This window comes from Lepisosteus oculatus, chromosome 16, assembly GCF_040954835.1.
Source record: "Lepisosteus oculatus isolate fLepOcu1 chromosome 16, fLepOcu1.hap2, whole genome shotgun sequence".
NCBI lineage: Eukaryota > Metazoa > Chordata > Actinopteri > Semionotiformes > Lepisosteidae > Lepisosteus > Lepisosteus oculatus.
Window position 1 is genome coordinate 13,503,735 of NC_090711.1, and position 23,839 is coordinate 13,527,573.

Genomic DNA, 23,839 nt, shown 5'->3' on the forward strand with positions numbered 1-23,839 from the left:
TTGATCAGTGGCAAGTTTACTGTCAATACATCTAAGCGGGAGGTTGATATTATTTCTGACTGAGGGACATCTTCTCAAAAAAGCTCCCAATAATTACTTTTAAAGGTGCAAAAAATGTTTTGTTACTCAATTATGATGATTTCCCCCAACCCTAACCAAAATAATGAGATTCACATCTGAAGATATCATGCATACTCCTCCTAAAAATTATAAATATTTATATATAAAAGAAAAACCGACAAACAGCAGGTCCATTTAATGTTTTAGACTTATAGTGTTTCTTTGCTGCTGGGGTTCTTGATATCCATAGCTTCATGGTTTAAAGACCTTGCATGAGTTAAAACCTTGAAAAAATATTGAATGACCTTTTTGTCATTTTTTTATCCCATCCAGTATATTTAATCTCTTTCTCTGTGAGTTCTTGTCATATCTTACTTTTTTCATAGGTTTGTCTGTTGGGACTATATGAGTGTTGAAATAAGACCCTATTAGGTACATCAGGCTTGGTTTTAATCTTTGTCACTTGCTCTGTATTTAAGCATCCTCTGCATAGAGGTGAAACGTTTTAACTGAAAGCAAATGTGCATATTTGTTGTGCATATCACAGATGACCTCACTTGGACCATCAACACCACCTCACTAGCTAAAAAAAGCACAACAATGTCTCCACTTCCTGCGGCGACTGAGAAGGTCAAACCTTCCTCCCATACTATCCACATTCTATACAGGTACCATCAAGAGTATCTTGACAAACTGTATCATTGTTTGGTTTGGGAATTGTAAGGTCTCAGACCACAAGTTCCTGCAACGAATTGTCAATACAGCAGGAAACCTCATTGGAGCCTCCCTTCCACCCACTCAGGACATCTATAGTACCACAAACGCTGCACACACCAGGCATCCAGTATTGTGCACATTCCCTCCCAGCCCTCCTGCAACCTCTTTGCCCTTCTACCATCTGGTACAAGGTATCGCAGTATACAGGCTAGCTCCACCACACTCCGTAACAACTTTTTTCCACAGGCTGTCAGGCTCCTCAGCACCCTGGTACCTACTGCACCTACTCCAAATCTGAAAACCTAGTTCTTTTTTGCCTAATGTCAGGGATCCTGTCTGCTGTCTATGTCTACATTGTTTATAGCATTGCCTTGTCAGTGTCTTCTCTGTAGACCTGAGGAACGATATCTAGCTCCTCTGTATACAGTACTTTTATATGGCTGGATTGACAAATAAACTTGAACTTGATACTAATCCTACAGTGTAGGAGAGGTGAACTGAATGTGAAGAAGGATCAGGAGTATGGAACGTACGTATAATGAATATTTATTGGAAGTCAGACAGCAGAGATTTCAGTAGCCTTCTAAAAGCATGCTCTCTCAGACATGCTCTCTCAGAAGTTCTTTAAACATAGTTTATTACCTATCATGTCAAAATATCTGTAAACGTCCTCCTATGTACAGTAACATTATTTCATATTCACAAAGTAATGCACAAAATGCATGCGTGACCAGTAATCTAAATTTTCACCCTCTTCATTCATCCTTATACGGGAGTTTTGTGTCTCCTTCAGCATCTAACACAGACTTGTTTTAAAGCCTAGGGCTTGTGAATTAGAATTTGTAATCAAATTTGTAGTTAAAAGAATGTTTTTTTAACTCTGAGGACCATTAGAACTCAGTGGGTCTGGTGCTTTTAGATACGCTGCAGAGGTTCAGATAAAATACCAAGGTTAAACCTCTTTTTCTTTTTAAAGCAGCATTCCAGTTTTCCCTCTGTAGTGGAAATTGGTCAGAGGCTGAATGCATTTACTGACTTCAGCTGATAACACATGGGACATCTATTCCTTACTGTTCCTAAAATCCCACCTATACTTTTCAATAGATTATATTTGCTGTGTTTATATGCTATTAAGTGCACTACAAATGAAGGGACTTAGTATATGAAGGCGGTATTTATTAGCTGTAATTATTGGAGCGTTAAATCATATTGTACTATATATGTTTCAGCCAATTAAAACTACCGTATATACCATCTATTTTAGTGCATACAGAAGAAAAAGGCAAGGTCTATCAAAAGTGGCACAGATTTCATTCATGAATGAACATTTCACACAGAGGAGGGCACATTGCAATCCCAGTAAGCAATCCCCTTTATTTTACAGGCTCATATCTTTCCTCTATAATTTTAAACAAAAGATTCTCCTTTCTGAAATTTCTCCACCGTCCACTGAAGACAATAAGTAACTACACACGGATACCACAGCTTTTTTTGCAGTACACGTTTAATAGATGGTTGTGCAAATGGTTCGATCGTTTGTACAGTACGAAAATGTTCATGTTTACTCTCAAAATGTTTAAAAAACATTTATAGTTTTATAAGGGTATTTGTTGTCCTTTAGAAACCAAACTCTAGTGGTGATCAGCTCTAGAAGGTAAAAAACCTGTGGATTTCCTGTTGATCCTATGACTGCCTATGGCAGTGGTTCTTAATCTGGGGTGCACTCACCTCCTGGGAGTGTGAGATGCCCTTGCTGTGGGTGCAAGACATCAGATTTTTCAGAAGGTAAATCATCAACACAAATTAACCACAGGCATGTGGTTAATTTGTGTACAGATACAGCTACTTTGTCATCAAACCTAGGTATTTTAAGGCAAACTTAATTTTTCATGTCTTAATGTAGCGTGAAATTAAAATAAATATCTTTAATGCTAAAAAGCAAAACATTTTCATGTTATTTTTTATTTCACTGTAAAATTAAAAATAAGATAAAATTCTCCCTTTCAATTCTATTGATAAGAAATATTTAAGCTTTAAAGAACAAGCCTTAATTAATTCAAAATTGTTGAAGTAGGTTAAAAAACAGGGACTACACATTTTTAAGTGTTCTCAGACGAGCGTTTAATGAGTTTTCTTGAAGTTCTGATGAGCAGATCTAGAGGTCTCAGGAAAGGCTGTGCTGATAGATAAGAACCTGAGAACGATTTCAGACAAGAGAAGGGCCTTTGATCAGCTGAATTTATTTAGTTGCTAGTAGCTAAGTGATCCAAATCTCATCCAGCCATTTCGTAAAAGAAGAGAAGGGTTTGATTTCAATTATATGGCTGGGCAGCTTGTTTCACACTCCTTTTTTGTTTTGAATTGCTGTTCTCGATCGAAAAAAAAATCTCTTTTGTTTCTGCTTCTGTCCTGTAGATTCCGTTTCCCTGCTGCTCTTTAAATCCATTGAGTTGATTTTGTTAACATGCTTGAGGGTTCTGAATACTTGAATTGGTCAGGACTAAGAAGTTCAGGACTAGGTTTTTTATTTTAATTATAGTTTTTTTATTGTTAACGGGCCACTGAAACACATTTATTTAACCACGGGAATATGTTTAGCCACTGTACATTTGCCCTATTCCAGAGCAGCAATATCTTTTTCTGAGACATTAACAGTACAATATTCTAATTTATAGCACCTGATTCACTTGAACCACTAAGAGATTTATTTTGTTTTGCTGTTTTTCTTCAGTAAATTTGGCATTTGCGTCTTTAATAATCTTTTTTAATAGAAGAAATGGTACAAGTTTTTCAAATTAGTTTTCTGCTTTTAGGTCTTTCCTGCTTTTGTCAGGAGACCTAGAAAATAAGAACATAAGAAAAGGAAAGATAGATTTTCTCCAATCTAGCTTGTTAGGTAGTTAGTTTAAAAGTGATGCAAGGATATCAGCTTTAACAACATGGTCGGGTAGCTTGCTTCTTAATGCCATGACCCTTTAGGTGAAGAAGGTCTACCTGTTTTTGGCTTTTACTTCCTTTTCATGTACAGGTTGTCCCTTTTCTGGAATCAGGTTCATGTTTTACTGTTTATTTTCTGAATTGCTAACACTGTTCTGCTGTCTTTTTTGTCATTTAGATAGATCTCTGAAGGTATCAGATTCTGCTTTTTATTATTTCAACAAAGCTTGTTCAGTTTGAATTTCATTAAACCTTTTAATCATTCCTTAAAAATAAGTAATAAATTCCCCTCCAGGTCCTTCAAATACAGTTAATCAATTTAATTTGATAGGGACTGGGGAATCACTGCATTTGGAGACCAGTCAGAGACACAAGACTGCTCTGAGATGTATCTGAAATATAAAACAATTACAGTTGTTTTATATTTCAGGGCATACAGTATTTAATACTGCAATTCTGGAAAATTGTAGGATTACTGTTGTTCAAGTTTTGAGTGGGGACCTTTCTTATAAAAGGGAGCACAGACAGTGACAGGTCATCTGGCTACATACAATGTTAAAGTAAGATCCTTTTAAAAAGTAATTCCTTATACTTTTCACAAGAACAAGCAACTTGTAACTGTAATGGATTACTTTTTAAAAACCCTTTCCCTACATGTGTTGTCTATGCATTTATTTATCAGAGAACTATATTACTAATTGACACATTTCAGTGAAGTAAGAGATTAACAGTAAAGTTAAAATGTAATTTTTCAGAGGACACTTGCTTTTTTCTAACTCGAAAGAAATGGAAATAAAATACCTCAGATAAGTAGATTAAAAAGTAACACCAGTGTTGAAGACACGTTTTCTGACACCCTCTTTCCCTCCCAATGCTCACCAAAAACAAAAGCAAAGTGTTTTTTTAAAAAAAGAGGGAATACTAAATTATTTATGGTTTCTCTTTTTGCCCACCAGGTGTGACAGCATCCATTTTCTCCTCTGCTAGATCATTCCTGCCAACCAGGGAGGGAGAAACAGCCCCACTGTTCCCAGAATGCAAACCATTATGAACATCCAGAGGAATATCCTGTCTATCACCATCGCAACGTACTTCCAGTCCTCTTTCACCTGAAGAAGAAAGAAAACCCAGTCAGACATTTACAGTACTTCAGCCCGATCACTTGTTAAAGCTGCTTTCCATTTCTCAAACTGGTTTCACGAGCCGTTGATTTGACAAAGACAGCAGCGCATCGCTCAGTGCTGCTGTCTCTGTGAACACCTTCGTCTCTCACTGCTCCTTTGACAATGTTAATGTTGTGAATAGTCTGTGTAAAAATTTCAAAGAGATTTAGCTAGTTTTCACCCCAAGAGCAGCCTGATCTTTTTATTCCACCCAAGCAACATTCCATCACTGTCAAGAACGTTTGTGCTACACAGATGATAGGATTGGACAGTGATTAAGGAGAATACTGTGCTGAAACTGCTGTTGAAAGACCCAATAGCAAATGTAATTCTGGAGCAGTTAGTCTCGAAACAAATCTGTCTTCAAATCATCAAACATCGTCCACAGTTTCCTGACTACAGATTTGCTCCTGTGGTTTCTCCTCCTCTCTTTTTAACCCAGAATGGGATTTCTGCACTGAGCAAAAAAAGTTGAAAGAGCAGCAATAGTTTTTAATTCTGTTTTTTTTTTCTTGTCACATGCCTCCATAAGTGAAAACAACACAATTAATTCCTGCATTAGTGCAGTCCAAAGCACTTAAACTGCTACAGGGTGCACTAAACCGTTCATTGTACTAATACATGTAGAATGTTCGAAATGCAAAACACATAAGCTTAATTAAGTTATAATAAGGTTCAACTGATTAAATCAAACACTCAAGGCTGTGCTCCTCTTTAAACAAACAACTGCAGGATTATCAGATTGATGCTTTGTATCTCAGAAAAATAATGCGAAAACCACATCAAAACTGAATTTATACCACTTAAAGGGCTAATTTCCCCCAGATGTTTTGTCTTAGCTAGATCTAGGCACAGAGACTTAGATATTGAAGGTGCCACAGTGTAAACTTACACTGTTTATCTAAATTATAATTTAATCTGTATAATGTCTCTAAAACATATTGCCATAGCAGTTGCAGCAACATTTCACCCCTGTTATTTTTTCCCCAGCACTCATGCCTTATAAGAAGCAGAGCTGTGCAATCTCAGCAGAAAGTGAAGAGCAATCAATTCCGTTTTTCTTTACCCTCCTGCCAATAAGCATTTCTAATTCTAGCCAGGATTTGCAGTAGGGATGATTTCCATTCTGAAGCACAATAGCACTGGGACAGCCGAGGAATTAGCTTCCTTAAATAGCAGCATAAGCCATGCAGCGTCACAATGTCCATGGTAAGTATGGATTTTGTCATACACGGCTTAAAACCATTACTAGAGAAACGTGATCTTGCTGTCCTGCATACCTTTGCCTGTCTGTGTGCAAGGAATAAGTTGGATTGTGCAAGGTGATTCTAAGGCCACACTTGGCTTTAGCTACAGTTGTGTCTGTGGAGTTTTGGGCATCAGATTTTTCAACAAGGTTATTGGAAGTGTTTCTCTGGACAACATTGTAATTCGTCAATTCGAAGCTAAAAATAAAGAAATACAGAGTTTAGTCTTTTGGCCCATTTAAAAACCTAATTCTTTTCATTGAATTCATCCTGCTTTCACCTCATTTCACAAGGAACTTTTCATTTGAATTCTTAAGCATGTTTTCTGGGGTTTTTTTTCTAGGAAACTCTGGGCTCAGTTTACCAGCCCTGTATTTTGTGTACTCTAATGTATTCCCTGTGCTTGGAACTGTATGCCTGAAGTGGCTCGATTGCTTTTGGCAGCAGTTTTCAAATGTCAGCCTGTGATCAATTAGATTATGCATGAACACACTTGATGTTGATTTTGAGAGGCAATGTTTGAAAGCAGAAGGTCATTTGAGGTCAACATTGCCTGGTCATTGGTTATATATTAGTATGTCAGCTGGACAGAAATGCGATCAGCTTTTTATAGATGAACTTTAGGGACCCACGATTCCAAAATGGGAAAATTGTCACCTTACCTAATTTATAATGGAGTGGGCAGATCGCTCAAGAATTATGCAGAGAGGAAAATAAAGACCTACAGTAGGATGCCCTCACCCATGGAACAAGCTTAAAACTAGAAACTAGACACTCAGCTCTCCATGTGCTACCTGTCTGCAGGGAACAGTAAGAGGAAGCGAATTTTGTGAATGGTCTTAGAAAATAAATTTGAGAGAAATGCATGGTCTCAGAATCATGGTAATAAAATACACTCCTTGTTTGTTTTTGCACGTAGTGAAGATCCTTGCATCGAGAGGGATGTGGTTTCAGGAGGTCTATTTAATGGATCTCCTGAGAATTAAGGGGTTGAAATATTTATGTTCCAAAGAGATGGTGTAATTCTAACTTTCAGTTGCGTTTGGCCTTTTAAAAAAAACAACCTAGCATCACAACATTTTAGCATTGCGTTACAAATGCCTTACTAATTAGAATGTAATTAGTTACAGCTTTTTTGAAATGGTAATACTGCCCCAAGACAAAGACAGAGAAGAAACTGCAAGAAAGTGTGTAATGCTCAGCAAGTGGGTTACTGTAATGCTCTTCTAGATATAATCATGCCTCTGTGGAAAGTTGGTTGCCTGGCTGTACCTTGAGATCTGTTTCTTGAAAAGCTTAGGAAGCGTCTTTCTCAGATTTTTACATATGGGAAAGTGGGAGCGGAAAACTGAATGACAAAACCTACAGAAAAATCTGCATCTTCCGCCCTCAGGTGACCCGCGATGTACTGCACCCCTTCAATGGCCAGCTTCATGGAAGGGGACATCAGGAGGATGTGCTGCTCTTTGGCGCTGAACAGTTTCGCTGCCCTCTGGGAAGACATGGCCGTCTCCGGGATCTTTGTGCACTTCCAGGGGGCCTGGCCGCTGTCAGTTCCCTCGTCCGCCAGCAGGTGGCTCTGGAGCGTCGGGGACCTGCTACACTTGCCGCTGGCGTGCCCGTTGCTCTGGGACGACTCCTCATGCAGGCAGCAGTACTGGATGCTCCTGGACCTGCAACGGGCTGTGGTCTGGGGGAGCTCCCTTTCACCAAAGGAGTACTGGACGCTTAAAGACCTGGTCTTGGGGAAGGAGCACGGCTTGTCTGGGGCCAGTAGGTGCGAGGCAGGAGGGGAGGAGCAGCCTGGCTGGCTGGTTTCCTCCAGGAGGATGGAGTATTGGCTGGAGGGGGACTTGCAGAGCAGCTGCACCTTGGCTGGAGGATCTTCGAGGGGGTGACACAAGGGCGGGGTGGAGGTGGGTGGGGGACTGTCAGGACTGTCCAAGGGCGAGCTGGGGAAGGTCTGCTCGGCCTCGAAGGTCTGTTCGGACCAGAACGTGGGGGTGCTCCCCTTCTTGTGCATCATCTCGATCAGCTTCTTGCAGTTTTCCTTCACCGTCGTGGGCCTCTTCATGAACAGGACCCGGGGGACGATGTCCAGGAAGACCCTCCGCACCCAGTGGGGCATGGTGTGCGTCCGGGGAGAGCGGTGGTGGACGTTCAGCACGAAGACGGTGATGATGATGGAGAGGGTGACGAAGATCATGGTGAAGAGCAAGTACTCCCCGATCAGGGGGATCACCAGGGAAGTGGACGGGATGATCTCCGTGATCAGGAGGAGGAAGACGGTCAGGGAGAGGAGGACCGAGATGCAGAGGGTGATTTTCTCCCCGCACTCAGAGGGCAGGTAAAACACCAGGACGGTCAAGCAGGAAATGAGCAGGCACGGGATGATCAGATTGATGGTATAAAACAGTGGCAGCCTCCTGATGATGAAGTAGAACGTGATGTCGGGGTAGATTTCTGTGCAGCACTCGTATTTCTTGGTGTTGTACGTCCCCACGGCGTCGACGATCACCCATTCCCCGCTCTCCCAGTAGTCCATCTGGTCCACGTTGTTCGCCATGCTCACCAGGTCAATCTTGGCCTTGTCGTACGTCCAGGACCCAAACTTCATGGTGCAGTTCTGCTGGTCGAAGGGGAAAAAAGTGACATCGATGCTGCAGGAGCTCTTGTAGATGGCTGGGGGCATCCATTTGATCTGTCCATCATGAAAGAGGTGCGCTTTAGTAAGGTGAGTGACAGCAAAGTCTCCATCGGCACTGTAGGTAGACAAGAAAGGTCACCAAACATACCTTACTAACAATGCAGTCTTGAAACAGTAGAAAACTACACTTTGATTTTTTAAACCCAGAATGCTTTTGCTCTGTCTTATACTTAATTGGAAATGTGATCATCAGCACCTGGGTTAAACAATTAAGGATTAGTTCAATTAGGGTCCACAGCCCTCTGACGGCATGGAGAGCAAACTACCTCTGAACTAAAGCATTAAAAAATCCTGCTGGACCAGGGTTCAAGTTCTGAAGTTGTACTGTACATCACTATAGCAGTTGGCTGGAGCAGTAACCAGATATAACTAACTGTGGAAATGAATGAACAGGAATTTTTCCGTTTGGTTGTAAGTGTTCTGTTGCACTTCAAAAGAAAGTTCGATGGCCTAGTGTCAGTGCTATATTATGAAGTAATGATATTCCTCTAATTATTAGATAGGCTATGCTGTTTATATGATTTGTTTGATGCACATAAGGTCTGTTTACATTGCCTTACACAGTACATTGCTAATGCCTCGTATGTTAATATAATTTTAAAACACTGTGCAATCTCAAACACCAGAGTACAATACACAAGTCATTTTTCTGTCCTTTTCAGTTACTCTGTATTGAAACCATTTGTACACATGAAAACACTGCATTTTACTGTTATAAGGCAGAAGAGCACTTTTAGCAACAGACTGCTTCAGCTATGGTGTTCAAGGGAACTTTTCCGCAGGTCCTTCCTCCCGGCGGCAGTCAGGGTGTATAACACTGCCCTAGGCTAGGACTGTTAGCCCTTCATCTGCTCGTCTATAGACAACATGTTGCACTATTGTACTTTTTGGACACTCAATCTGTATATACCTATGCACATTTTTCACATTTTTTATTGTTTTACAGTGACTATGAGCATATTTTGCACACACCTAACTATGTATTTATTTTATATTACTGTATATATTTTTGTCTATTCTGATGTCTGTTTTTGCTTGTCTAGGGCTGGGCTGCTGTAACACCTCAATTTCCCTTCGAGATCAATAGAGTCTCTTTCTATCTACTTCAGACCAAAGATGCTAATGAAAAAAAGAAATTTCAAATCAAAATATAATTATTTATTACCTAATGCAGGTGAGTGATAAGTGTACTGCATTCTGATGTCTACATTATGTGTCTATCTGTATTTTAATACCTTATCATCTGCTACATTCGACAAGAATTGGAAGACGTGTAGTAGATGCTTTAATCAACGGTGACTGACAGACACTGGAGGTGGGACAGCTGTAGCTGCAGGGCCCAATATGAGGACACACAGCTGGGAGATTCTGAAATGTGTTCAGAGTGACACTGGGACATGGGGGCTTAAACTGGGAACTTTAACTTAACCACTGGTCCAGCTGGACTTTCAGTTAGATAGCAGTAAAGTGTATTTGCCAGCTGCAACCTGAACAGGTTGGCAAGACATCATTGCAGGCTAGTGCAGGTCCAGTCAGAACATACTTGTTGTAGAGGACGATGTCTGGCCTCCAGATGAGTTCGGATGGGATACGGATTGAGGTGACATTCTCATAATCTTGAGGGTTCCACCTTAGTTTGTAGTCATGCCATTCCTGTTTGAGAGAAAGAAGGGAGAAATGAGCACTGTGGGTAAGACTTCACAGTGGAAGTATTGCACTGTGGGTAAGACCTCCTGCAAGACTGCAACTGTCCTTTCTTCATCTCTGGCAACATCAGTGAAGGAATGGCTTACTTGTTTGACCCAGACATTTGTAGTCATCATCTGGTTCTTCTCATCCTGTAGATGTGAAGACAAAGTAAAGAGAAATTAAAATGGACTCTGACATCGCAACAGGCACACACTTTTACAGGGAAGGCTGCTCAAGGTGATCGAGTACATAATCCTATGCTGAAAGTCAAAGAAAAATCAAACTTTCTTTTATGCTCTTTGTTTCTTTCTAGCTAAACCGGGAAAAAATCATTGCTTACACTTATATAGCGCTTTTCTGGACACTCAACTAAAGCGCTTTACAGGTAATGGGGATCCCCTCCACCACCACCAATGTGCAGCATCCACCTGGATGATGCGACGGCAGCCATAGTGCGCCAGAACGCTCACCACACATCAGCTATTAGTGGGGAGGAGAGCAGAGTCATGAAGCCAATTCAAGATGGGGATTATTAGGAGGCCATAATTTGTAAGGGCAAATGGGAAATTTGGCCAGGACGCCAGGGTACTCTTTTCGAGAAATGCCCTGGGATTTTTAATGACCACAGAGAGTCAAGACCTTGGTTTTACATCTCATCCGAAGGACAGAGCCTGTTTACAGTATAGTGTCCCTCTCACTGTACTGGGGCATTAGGACCCACATAGGCGGCAGGGTGAGCGCCCCCTGCTGGCCCCACTAACACCTTTTCGAGCAGCAACCTTAGTTTTTCCCAGGAGGTCTCCCATCCAGGTACTGACCAGGCTCACACCTGCTTAGCTTCAGTGGGCTACCAGTTGTGAGCTGCAGGGTGATATGGACATTTTATTTATTTTTTATTCATATAAAATAAAATCATGACTTTCCATCTGCTCAGTATGCTTTCCATATTTCCATATTTAGAAGTTGTTGTTCTCTCTGTAGATGTTGTAAATCCATCTGAAATAGAGCTCTGAAGTTCTTCATGGCTAGGCGTGACAAAGTATGTCTGTTTCTGGTCCTGCCAAGATGCGATTCCAGTCGCTCATGGGCTCACGCAGTGGCACTCACTAGATAGCAGATTACCCCACCACACCAAAACATCATGTGATATACAATGATATCAAGAGAATCTTACATCACACCGCTAGTGTGGCTCTATTCTGCCCCTACCAGAATTGAGTTACAGACACTAGCAGGCTCAGCCAGTGGAGAATTCACCAGTGCCACAGCAACAGGTCCTCTACCGCTACAAAGGGGTGATGTCACTTCTGTAATGTGTTCAGCGCACTGAGCCAAGATAGACAGGGTCCAACCACCCAGCTGTTTTCTAGCTGTTTGTTCCAATTCAGGATCATGTGGAAACTGGAACCTATCCTGGCAAACGAAGGGTGCAATGCAGGGTATACACTGGATGGGACGCCAATCCATTGCAGGGCACATCTGGACACAAACAGGCACAGACTCACACTAGAGTCAGAAGCCAATTAAACTACTGGTATGTTTGTGGGCAGTGGGAGGAAACCAGAGCACCTGGAAGAAACCCACATGAACCTGGGAAGAACATACAAAATCCATACAGGTAGCACCCCAAGAACTGAACCCAGATTGCGAGGCAGTGATACTAACCATTGTGCCACTCTAGGATCAATGTCACTGTCAGAGCAGTTTATACTGTACAGAATATTTTCATAAATTTAAAAGGCAGCCATTTAATTAGGTCCTCCTGACAGGATAACTATTTTTAAATGTTCGCAAACAGAAAATCTCTGAAAACAATTCCTTTAAAGAGAGAAAGAGCTACTTTGAAGTAAGTCAGTTTCATCGGGTCACAGCATATTAAAATGCAACAATAACATGAATTAAGGTATGAATATGGAATTTAGAATGAGGGGATGAAAAAGTAGCTCAAAATGTCTGAATAACATACAGGCAATTGAATAGTTTCTTCATCTTGTATAAAACTACATTTCTGGGCATATAATAAAAATAAGAATTTTGAATATTTCAGGTTTTGTAACCTGAAAATTTGTGATTAACAGAAGTGTGTATGGATCGTTTGAAAGAAAGACAAAGCCTAATTCTCAATTGCCAGCTCTCTAGGAAATAGCTAAAGGCTTCAAGAATATTGTAGCGCTCCGGGTTCATGTGTGTATGCACCCTCACCACTGCCAGCACAGGTTGGCCCCCCACTGCTGGGGACTCGAACCCGGGCCTCTGGCGTCACTCGACACGGACCCAGCCAGTTGAGCTTAAGGGAAATCTCCCGTCAGCCTGGCTATGCTGCGGTCCCTGCTATTCACAGGGAAGGGGGTTGACGTCACCGCGCTGGTGAGCCGTCTCGAACAACCTGCAATGTCGACCGTATGCGTTACAATATTATTTCACAGCATTCAGATGACTGACACCCTTGCAACATCCCCAGTACTACTGTCAATTTATTTGATCACAGCAGAGGGTTCTCATGTCTGCCTGGCCATTGCCCCTTGGGCAAAGTGAGTTTAAGTCTAACATCAATTCCGTCATGTTCCTTCTTAATCACAATTGCATTTCAGAGGATTGTCTGGAAACGATCAATAGTAAAATGACCTCAAGGTTGTCACCCTTGAGGTTAGTAGTCCACCATACTGACACAGAATGTAAACCTGTACCATAAAATTAAAAATGTGTCTTTAACTTTTGATCCGGATTTGCATGCATCCTCATGAGAACTAAGTTTTTACTTTCTGCGTCTGTGAGTTTCGTGTCATCTTTCAGGGACATATCTACAGAGGCAGTTGAGAATTAGCTGTACGCTGTTGGTAATTTATTTTATGATTTTTAATTAATGGAGCTGAAGCAATGGTTGGCCTAAGTGGATGATAGGGGACTGAGACCTCCTGCAAGCAGAGGCTACTTACCACGTCTATGAGCTGGGCAATGGACAGGCCGAACCGTACCAGGACCACATCAGAGATATTGGCCACTGGACGGGACAGCTTGTTGTAGCCAGTGAAGAGATTCTTTAGGAGCCTCTCCTCAGCATGGGCCCGTACTGTTGTGTGGCCATAAGCTGTGAGGAGGAGAGCCTGTGTTAAAGTCCAAATCTTAGACACAGAACAGGACCTTTGACAACCTAGTAAGCTCCGAACCACAACCATAAGTGATAACCTCACTTCTGAGCCAAGGAAAGCAGATTTAGGGTTTGCATCCACAAAGGCTTTTAAAATAGTTTTTCCTTTTGCAGCTCCTCATGTCAATATATTTTTTCCCACCCAGATAACAGTAAAATAAAATGCATAAGTCATCCCACAGGTCCAGGAATCCTGCTGTAGAGCCTACTACCGTATAATATACAGTGCCTCACCTGCTTCTGAAATGAGAAATTTTACACAACAGTAGATACGTCTGGGGCTTATTCTGAAAATACACTCAGCTAATATATCATCCTCGTCTTTTGCACAGGGGCTAACATTAATCACCTGCTGGCCGTCCGTAGATAATGTTTACCAGTCACTTGTCAATTTACTTTAAAAAAGGACCTTAGGCTGTCTTGGCTGCTCTGTGGCTCACTTATGAACTGTGGTTTTGTTCACCCCCCTCCCAAACCCCCACAACCTCAGATGAGACATTTTGTATTGGCAGCTGATACTTTGGTGATATGTGGGTAAATTCTTTACTATTAGATAGCACATTCTGGGGCTGTGCTTGGGTGTAAAGACCCATGGGAAAGGCAACAAACAAAAATGTCACACAGGGCACATCTCAATACCTGAGATTGAATCTTACTCAGTTGTAAGTCTCCTACTACATGTAGATTAGCTGCATTTGTGGGTGTGTTCAATTTGAACAGTCCAAATAACCCAGTGCAGCAAATTGCTTATTGAACTGCAAATCTCTTTTAGCCCTTTCTTAACAGACCCCAGGGATTCAGCTTCAACTATGAGGCCGGTCAGTGTGTCCCACACACCCACGGCCCTTGAAATGTGTCCAGGTCTTAGCCTTCAATGCACACTTTCTGAATTTCCACTGATGTCCTTGAGTCCTTGCCTCACTGTTAGAAAAGGTGTCAATCTGAAGAAGGCTCCACAGCCAAAACGTTGTGTTTCTTTTCTTCTCTTTCCAGCATATGATTCACCCTTTCCTTGTTCCTTTGCAGCCTTCGCATGCTGACACAGTTACCTACCTGAACTAAGTATTATGTGAGTTGACTTTTTCACTGTCTTTCAGGTTTTTACATACTTGTATCCTTTCTTAGTCCCCTCTGTTTAGAACTAAAAGGATTCAGCAGTTTTCACCTCTGTTTGTCCTTAATTAACCTTCTCACTCTCCTTTGAACTGCTTCCTTAAACGTTCTTCTGGTGATTACAATGTCAGCCAAAACTTGTTACAAGAGCATAAGAACCTTCCAAACCTGTTTTGACAGAAATCCTCATTTCAGCATATGTGGAAACATCTGGTTAGGACTTTTAATTGCTTCTCTTCATTGCTGAGATGAGGACATTGATGTGTCTACATAACCATTATCAGCTCTGCTGCAGATACACATTCTCAAATTACTCAGAGATCCTGTTAGATCAAACCCTTTCACAGTCAGAGTTGGAAATGTTACTGCAGCAGGTTTTTATACAGTATGTGAAGTTAGGGTTCAGGTTGTTTCCTTTAGGACATCTTAGGTGCAAGAGGAAAGGGACACACATAGAGGGACAAGCACCCTGGGGACATTCATGATTTGGCTGTCTTTACTGCAATGGATCAGTGAGCTGAATTAATTTGCTTACAAATTGCATACACGCATTTTACCAGTCTGAAAGTCTCTCTCAGCAGCAGAATGCTGTGCCCTGTCTGGTCTACGTCTTCACATACTCACGGAGAATGAGTACACCCAGCTGAACGTCACCATGAACATCATCACTGGAACCCTACGCTCCACCCCAATCCCCTGGCTCCCTGTCCTACAGTAGCAGATATCACTCCTCCACACACCCAACAACTCGCAATAGCCCCCAGAAATGCTCAAAGAGGTTCAAAACTCTCCTCGGCTGCCACTGCATGAGGACATATGTCCACCAAAGTCCGCCTTCAAGAAAGCCAATCTGGAAAAACGTTCTCCAACATAACTTCAACACAGACTTCACCTGGGCTTCAGCATGGGAATCACTGGACATAACAAACAAGCACCTCTTCACGTGCCCAACACAACAACTTCCCAGCTTGCACCTTCCAAGAAAAAGTGGTCCCCTCTAGACTGCTTTAGGACTGGTCCATGTCTTGGCAGCCTCTCGAACTGGGCATTAGTACAGCCCTCTTTGCTCCTGTGGGACAGAGCAAACTACAGTATGTAGTCCATCCTAAGGGCCTTCCCATGCCACAGTCTCAGTGAAGAGCTACACAACCCCAACACAGCTGAACAAGAGGCTATCGTTTAACTAAGGCACTTTATTTTAAAATACATTTTAAAGTCTAAAACATGTTTAGGTGTTAATGAGGGAAGAAAGTAACTTTGTGTTTGGATGTTTTTAAGCTTCATCATTGTTTTTACAAAAGGCTTCCATAAGTAAAATTAAGACTATAAATATCAACTACAAAGATGTTACTGCAAAGTAAGCAAAGTGCTAATATAGGAAAAGGAGACAACGCACCCTCTTTTAATACTGTGTCCCAATTTGGTTTAAGATTATTCAGAGCTAAACTAAAATAGTTTTGTCTGCCTTGTCTCTTGCAATCTAATTTAATTGATGAGGGCTCATGGGGGAGATTAAACAACTGGAAGAGACAATATATGTGCCCAAAATTCAGAATGGGTTTTGGTCATTGGTGTCCTAATTTCTATGTAACTGAAAGACTCAAAATTAAGTTCTTTACTACCATTAGAGTAGAGATTTTGTCAAGCTACACTAAAGACAAGGGAGCTTTAGTTTAACTGTAGCAAATACTATTGTCTGCATTTCAAAAGGTTTTTCTGCGCTGCAAGCTCTTATCATTTACTCCAAGAGCAGATTAACAAAAAACATTCTTCAGGAGCTTTGCAAGTTTTTGATTTTATATGGAGCCCTCTAGGCATCATAGCGACTGCAAGCACAGTGGTTGAAAATACAGGATTCACTTAACCATTTCCCATTGGTTTGGAGAGAATACTGCTGAAAATCTATTGTTAAGCATATTTAACTGTTTGTATATTATTTTTTGCCATTTAAATCACTGTGGAATAAAATTTTTGATTCAGCTCTTAACAGGAGTGTTGAGATTTTGTCAAAACGTCATTTTCAGCTCAAACAAACACGTTTTGGTAAATTGGGGCATCCCAATGTTACTGTTTTGGCCAGAATGTATGTCTGTAGAAAGGTGATGGAATAACCAGAAACATCCACCTGTTTTTTTAGAAAACTGCTTCCTCCTGATCAGGGCCTTGTCACCCCAGAACCTGTCCCAAAAGCATAGACTTTAGGGACTATATTCTGGATGGGAGAGCAGCCCATCACGGGGCACAGACACAAACACAAGCATTATTTAGAGACACAGATGCTCTTAGTCACCATGCCTGGCATAAACCAAGGTGGCATAAACCCAGAACACCTGGCAAAACCTCATTGTGAATGTGGCAAGAACATGCAAGCTCCTCCCTGAACATACTCCAGTCCAGAGTCGAACCCAAGACCCAAGAGCTATGAGATCGCAGTGCAGACCTGACCATAATTGCCTTTCTCCCACACGAACTTCTATTGGATTGTAATCTTTTGTAACTGTTACTGTGGACATTACAAGACGAACCAAGAGGTCACCATGTATACACACAGTCATTATGTACTGTTAGAGAAACACAGAGCAAAGCCTTATCCAATATTTCCTACTTAAGTTTGAAAGAGGTGAATGATGAATGAGACAGAAAGATCACTTGTTAGTCACATGCGAGAATACTTTCAATACAACTGACCTTGAGTTGTTGCAAAATGTGAAGCAAAGATTCAGTGGATGCAAGCCATAAGAAAGGAACCTGAATTGACATTATGATGCTAAAGCTAGTTTGCCAAGTGACATCATAGCTTTGAAAAAAGAGAGGATGTACTGTAACTCATCACTATCTTAGGCTTTTTTTAAATACACATGGGGGAAACAGGAGCTTGAAGTTTAGTGACAGTTTGTTTCAGCCTGGGGCTGTTACTATTTTAATTTTCAAACAGACCAACAGACAAACAGTAGTAAAGTGGAAATTTGCAAGTATAACCTTAACCCACTTTGTGTTTTCTCTTTCCTTTGGAGGCTAATGATAACAGATTCATCTTTAAAACACAGCCCCCCCCCCCAGACTGGTACTAATGTTGCAAAAAAAAATATTTATTAAACAAATTTTATTTTACTTTTTTGGTAAAGAATTAATGGCATATCTGGGCAAACTGAAGTTTTGTAACAGGCTGCATTGAACTTGTTTCGAAAGCAGATTTGTTTTGCTCATATATACAGTATATGATTTGTAAGATTGTACTTTTCAATTTTTAAATTAATAAACATTAATCACAACAGACAGATTTGCCCTTCATCCTATATAAGTCCTGTCTAACTGTAGTGAATCAATACACAGACTGTGACAGTACCCAACTGACCTTTTTAACTTTACTTGTTCCTTTTCCACCAGAATTATGTGAAAGTACCAAATTACTTTATTTATACTATTTTCTTTTTCAGAGTCAGACATCTCCAGACTTTCATAGATCTATATAGTAGCTTATTTTTATCTGCAAACACGTAAAATAGAATAAACTGCTCCTCCAGTTTTCAGAAACTCTAATTCATTTTGAATATTGATTTAGAATACAGTGCTACACAGATGTATTGGATGTATTGTAAAAGCCTCGTGATTGCTTTATAGTAACATCTGAATGTGAAACTATTTAATATACTGTATACAGTAAGTGTACATTGCCTTGCAAAAGTATTTACCTTCTTCCAATGCTGTCTGATTTTTGTTGAAATTACACATAATCCTAAGTAATCCCTACATTTATACAGCTTTCTTTCTGGACACTGCACTCAAAGCATTTTACAGGTAATGGGGACTCCACTCCACCACCACCAGTGTGCAGCCCCACCTGGATGATGTGAAGGCAGCCATACTGCACCAGTACACTCCCCACACACCAGCTCTCACTGAGGAGGAGAACAGAGTGATGAAGCCAGTTCAGAGATGGGGATTATTAGGAGGCCAATAGGAAATTTGCTCAGGACACCGGGGTAACACCCCTAATTTTTAATGAACACAGAGAGTCAGGACCTGAATTTTATGTCTCATCCAAAGGATAATGTTGTTTAACAGTATAGTGTTCTTGTCACTACACTGGAGCACTAGGACCCACACAGACCACAGGGTGAGCGCCCCCTACTGGCCCCACTAACACTTCCAGCAGCAACCTTGTTTTTCAGGAGCAGTTTTTCCCAGGAGGTCTCCCATCCAGGTACTGACCAGGCTTACAGTGGGTCGGCTGTTGTGAGTTGATATGCAGTAGCTGCTGGCTAAGGGTAACCTATGCCAGAGTCACATACTGTAGCGTCGTCTCTCACCCTCACACCTCACACCAGAGGTTCCACTCTCTTGCTATACCGATTAGACACAGATTGAACCTCTTTTCCCCAGCTGGCCAAATTCCCCCTGGCCTTTACCATTGATGGATACAAACAATGAATTATTAAGATGATTTGTTGTATTCCACATTTTTTAAAAAGTAAATACTTTTATGGATGAAAGGTGTTAAACATCACCGCTAAGAAAAATCCATCTATCCATCCAATTTCTAACCGCTTCATTCAATTCAATTTTTGGCAGCAAGCAATGGGTGCAGGGCAGGATACACCCTGGATGGGATGTCAGTTTATTGCAGGGCACACACTGACACAGACATACTGTATACACACATCAGGGCAAATCAGAAACTCAAATATGAATTGCCTAGGTGCAGTCAGTGTTCACCCCCCCCCTTTTCTAAGACAAACTTGAATTAGCTCAGGCACACACACACTCCGAAAAGACCTAGTTTTTAGTTGACTGTCTTCTGCTTCTTGTGCACTGTAAGGTTCCCCAGTGAGGTAGTGTATCTGAAGCAAATAATCAACCGTGAAGGCCAAAGAGCTTTTGAAACACCTCGGACATAAAGCTGTAGAAAGGCAGGAACAAATCAGATCGTGGGCAGGGTGAGGCTGATCGAGAAAGGGAAAGTGTATCGTACCACCCAGGCAGTCCCCAGATCAGGCTGTCCCTATACTTAGGAATGCTACCATGCGGCCAACAGCACCTTATGAAAGAGCTACCAATTTCCTGGAGAATCCACAAAGCTTGCCTGTATAGCAGAGTGGCTATACAGAAGTCTGTGATGAAGTATTTTCACTAGGAATAACAACACCTGAGAATTAAGTGTACTGACAGAAGTGTGGAGTGTTTAGTCAAAATTTGGCTGAACCTGCTTGGCTGACCTCCTGGCCAGAGGACGAAGAGGGTGGGACCCTGTACCCTGCAGAGTGAGGAGTGACCAAGGGGCAGTGGCAGAGGTGGAGATGGGGTGGAGGTGGGATGTAAAAAGACGTATGTGAGGGAGAAAAGGGGATCACTTACAGTATTTCATAGTGTTTTTAGGAGAGGAAATGATGGTAGGAGTGATTGCTCGTTACCGAGAGCCGAGTCTGACTGTACGTGGTTTTATGTCATCCCTCCTAAACTTTTGTTACAAACTCCATTAAGTGAAACTGCAAAAAGTGGCCTGATGCATGGTCAATTTAGGTAAAGTGGACTCTTTTAATCAAACTGCAGAATGTTACGTACACTGTACATCTAGCCCAAACCCAGATCCTTACTGCCAAGCTGGTTGGTGGCTGTATGACAATGTGTTACAGTTCTCTATACGAAGGGACAGGGAAATTTGTTAAGCTTGAGGGTAAAATAGATGGAATGAAGAACAAGCAAATCTTAGAGAAAAACTTGCTGGTCTGCCAAAGAAAATTCACATACAGTGTCATGGCTTAACAAGAAGAAAGTGAAAGTCTTTGAGGGGTTTAACGTTCTGATATGAATCTGACAGAAAGCCTGTGACAATATTGAAAAATGAGCTAGGTTCAAGTTCAAATTTATTCTCATATATCCCTGAGTACAATGAAATGCTTGTTTGTTTTCCTCACATGACAAATGACATAACGGATGACATAAAAGATGCTATACCATTGACATAGAAAATGACATAACAAATGACATCACAATTCTTGGAGGCAAGAACAGGATAGCAGCTATAATTCTAACCTAGGTTGCAAAGAAGAATGGAGGAAAATCATACCATCTCCATGTGCAAAGTTGGTAGAGACTTCACCAAAAAGACCCAGCTGTAATTGCTGCTTAAGGAGCTTCTGAAAAGTGCTGCCCTGTGCTTTTATTGTGGGGCTTATGCAAGCACCTGATGTTAATTCTGGGCTTTCCTTTACATTGAATTTCTTTTACCCATAAAAGTAGTCAGTGTGAGCACACAAGTTTAGATTAAAGTATTTACTTCAAAAATGTGTACAAAGTATTTGTTATTTAACAACACAGGAAATTAATTGAAAGGATTGAAAATACTACTAGAAGGCTCTGCATTGGACAGAATTCAGACAGCTCCGTCCCGTCGTGACAATAAGATCCATTTGGTTTATTTTTCATATATAAATATAACTGAAACAGCTTTTTCAAATGTGAAATGAAAATATGAATGTCACTCTTGCAGGTATTAGACTATAAGCTCTCTGATGTACAGTAAGCCATCTGTACAAAACATGTCAAATAAATGTTACACTGAGGTTCCCCTTTCTTATAACTTGTCCCCAATGATAATAAATAAATCTCTCATATTATATATAGCAGAAATTTGAGTCCCTTATATAAAAAGTCCCTATATATACTGTATAGTAGTTTCTAATGTATGTTGATTTCTGCTTGTACAGACGTCTAAAACAGCAGTAAACTGAGACACAAGCGAAAGTCCCATCAATCTCTGCTTTCCCTTTTCACCATGTTTACACATCAGTGACTTCTAAACCCCAATAAAAAGCCCTATGCCTTTCTTCCCCTGGGCTGTCTGAATTGTTCCTGTTTTCTTCTCATTCTTTGAACTTTTTCTGCCCAAGTCCATTCAGTGCAACACAGTCTGCATTTGTACAAGACAGCTTCATCTCCCCAGGTAAGATCCCTGACAGAAGATAAGGCATCATTCCAAACAGAAACTAAATGTACCTTTCAGAGAAAACAGCAGAGCGCCCGCATTTACCAAAAAGGCAAAATGCTGCACTGGGAGAGCGTACAGTAACTGTGAAGCTGGTTGAAGCTTAGATTTCCAAGACTGAGAAATGCAGGAGATGAACCAAACTTAATTAGAAGGTTTTTAGTTTTCAAAACCCATTTCTATGAAGGGAAGATTGTTTTATCAACTCATCCAGAAACAGAAAAGTAAATAAAATAAATCTCAGACTAACATATATTTACTCTGCTGTCATTCAAACATAATAATAGAATGACTATTAGGTGTATTCTGCAGGATGCTAAATGGATTGAGATATTTGTTTAGAACTGCAGCAGAATTCTAAACTTGGTTTGAACATTAGAACACGTTATAGATTCATTGACAACTCCAAAGAAGATTTAACATATCTTACTGTATATACATTAATTATTAAGTACATGATAAGAATAAAAATGTGAAAATCATTTGTCAGGTATTAAATTGATTATTGAATTTCTTATTTGGTGGCAATCTGAAAAACATCTCACCATACAGTAGCTACAGTATGTAGGTCACTGCAAGGATATGTAAATTGGTCCAGGTGTTTTATTACAATTGATAAACTGCCATAATGAAAAAAGAGCACAAAGGAATACTACCTCATTCTCTGTGCAGAGGTGGGTGGTTGTTAGATGTTTACTGTATAAAGAGGCTTATAGGACTATCAAACACCTACTCTATACTGTATCACCTGTGTCAATTACATGGTATTTAATATCTCTTTATATACATTTTTTACAAATCTAAATCTGAGTAGCTCAGGGTGCACCTGTACAGGAAAACAGGATAGAAAAATATACTGTATATATAGTAAAGTTTTCATAAATGAAAAAATGATATTTTGCAAAGTACAGTTGTTCATAGCTTTTATAAGTCTCCGTGAGTCTCCGTGTTCTTATCTACTTATGATATGACATGTTGGATTTTAAAACATTACAAGTGATTAAAACAACTTAGCTAAAGAAAGCAATAACGTGACAATGTATTTGCAGGTTACTGCTAAATGCAGTGCATGCTTAAAACTTTTTAGCAAATTGTCCAGTTTTACTAATTTTGTTGATGACTGGATTTTAAGTGATTCACCAAAAACCACAATATCATTGCAAGAAAAAGTGAAATTGATCAGGAGAAGAAAGAAAGGAAGTTAAGACTGAGGTTTACCTGAGAGAGGCAGGAGAAGCAGGAGAACACCCAGTGCGTGGATGCAAGGAGCAAGGAACTGCATGGCAAAGGACCGAGAGGCTCTGGCGGCAGTCCCAGCTCGAAGTAGCAAGTTCGGAGGTGACAAGATCTTCCTTCTCCACCCAACAGTCACCCTTGTTCCCTCTCGCTGCACCTGTGCTTGTCCTCCCCGGCTCCTGCTGGCATTTTATTGCTTTTTCTCATTGCATTCTCCACACTCTCTTTGGGGACAGGTGAACACAAAGGGAAGACCACGAACAGGAGCAGAGAGGAGAGCAAAGTTTCAGCACGTCCTTTTCCTTTGATTTTTCCCTATTCGGTAAGCTGGCTTTTCCCCCAGAACGGCGGGGTCTGATCACAGCTCCTGCTCCCTCGTGGTCCCCATTTCTCTGCTGCACAATCTCTGCCCTGCTGTGGCGCGCGTGCGAGAGTTTTCCTCCCTCTCCTAGGTGTCGGAGTCCGCCTGAAGCCTCCCCTCTCAGCTGCCTCTCCCTCTGTGTCCTGCTCAGTCTGCTCAGTCTGTGTCTGTGCTCAGGCACGCAGACTGCTGCGCAGCTGGGAATAAGACTTCAGAGTGAAGGCATGCTTGTGCAGGGCTGCATATTTGCAGGGTACAGAAGGGCGATGGAGAGCCAGCCTTCATATCTGTGGCAAAAGCATCTCTTTGCATAGCCACGCGGGGAAGCCTATTAAATCTTTCTATTAAATGTTTTTTCATATTAAAACATCCATTTGATCCTTTAGGTTTTTATGCATATGAAGAGGGCTTCTTCCTGTATAATTCTTCATCTCCCTCTTTTAACTCTTTGTCCTGTTTTTTTTTCAGTTTTCAGT

At 41.0% G+C, this 23,839-nt stretch overlaps 1 protein-coding gene across 1 annotated transcript; it reads right to left on the reverse strand.

The window, feature by feature from the left end:
• Nucleotides 1–242: 242 nt before the first annotated feature.
• On the reverse strand, nucleotides 243–23,578 carry LOC102687050 (neuronal acetylcholine receptor subunit alpha-4). Its single transcript, XM_015364550.2, has 6 exons — nucleotides 22,985–23,578; nucleotides 13,457–13,608; nucleotides 10,625–10,669; nucleotides 10,375–10,484; nucleotides 7,491–8,886; nucleotides 243–4,823 (listed from the first exon to the last, which is right to left on the reverse strand). The coding sequence occupies exons 1-6, from the start codon at nucleotides 23,046–23,048 to the stop codon at nucleotides 4,698–4,700; spliced, it is 1,893 nt and encodes a 630-aa protein (XP_015220036.1). The 5' UTR covers nucleotides 23,049–23,578; the 3' UTR covers nucleotides 243–4,697.
• Between the last annotated feature and the right edge of the window lie 261 nt (nucleotides 23,579–23,839).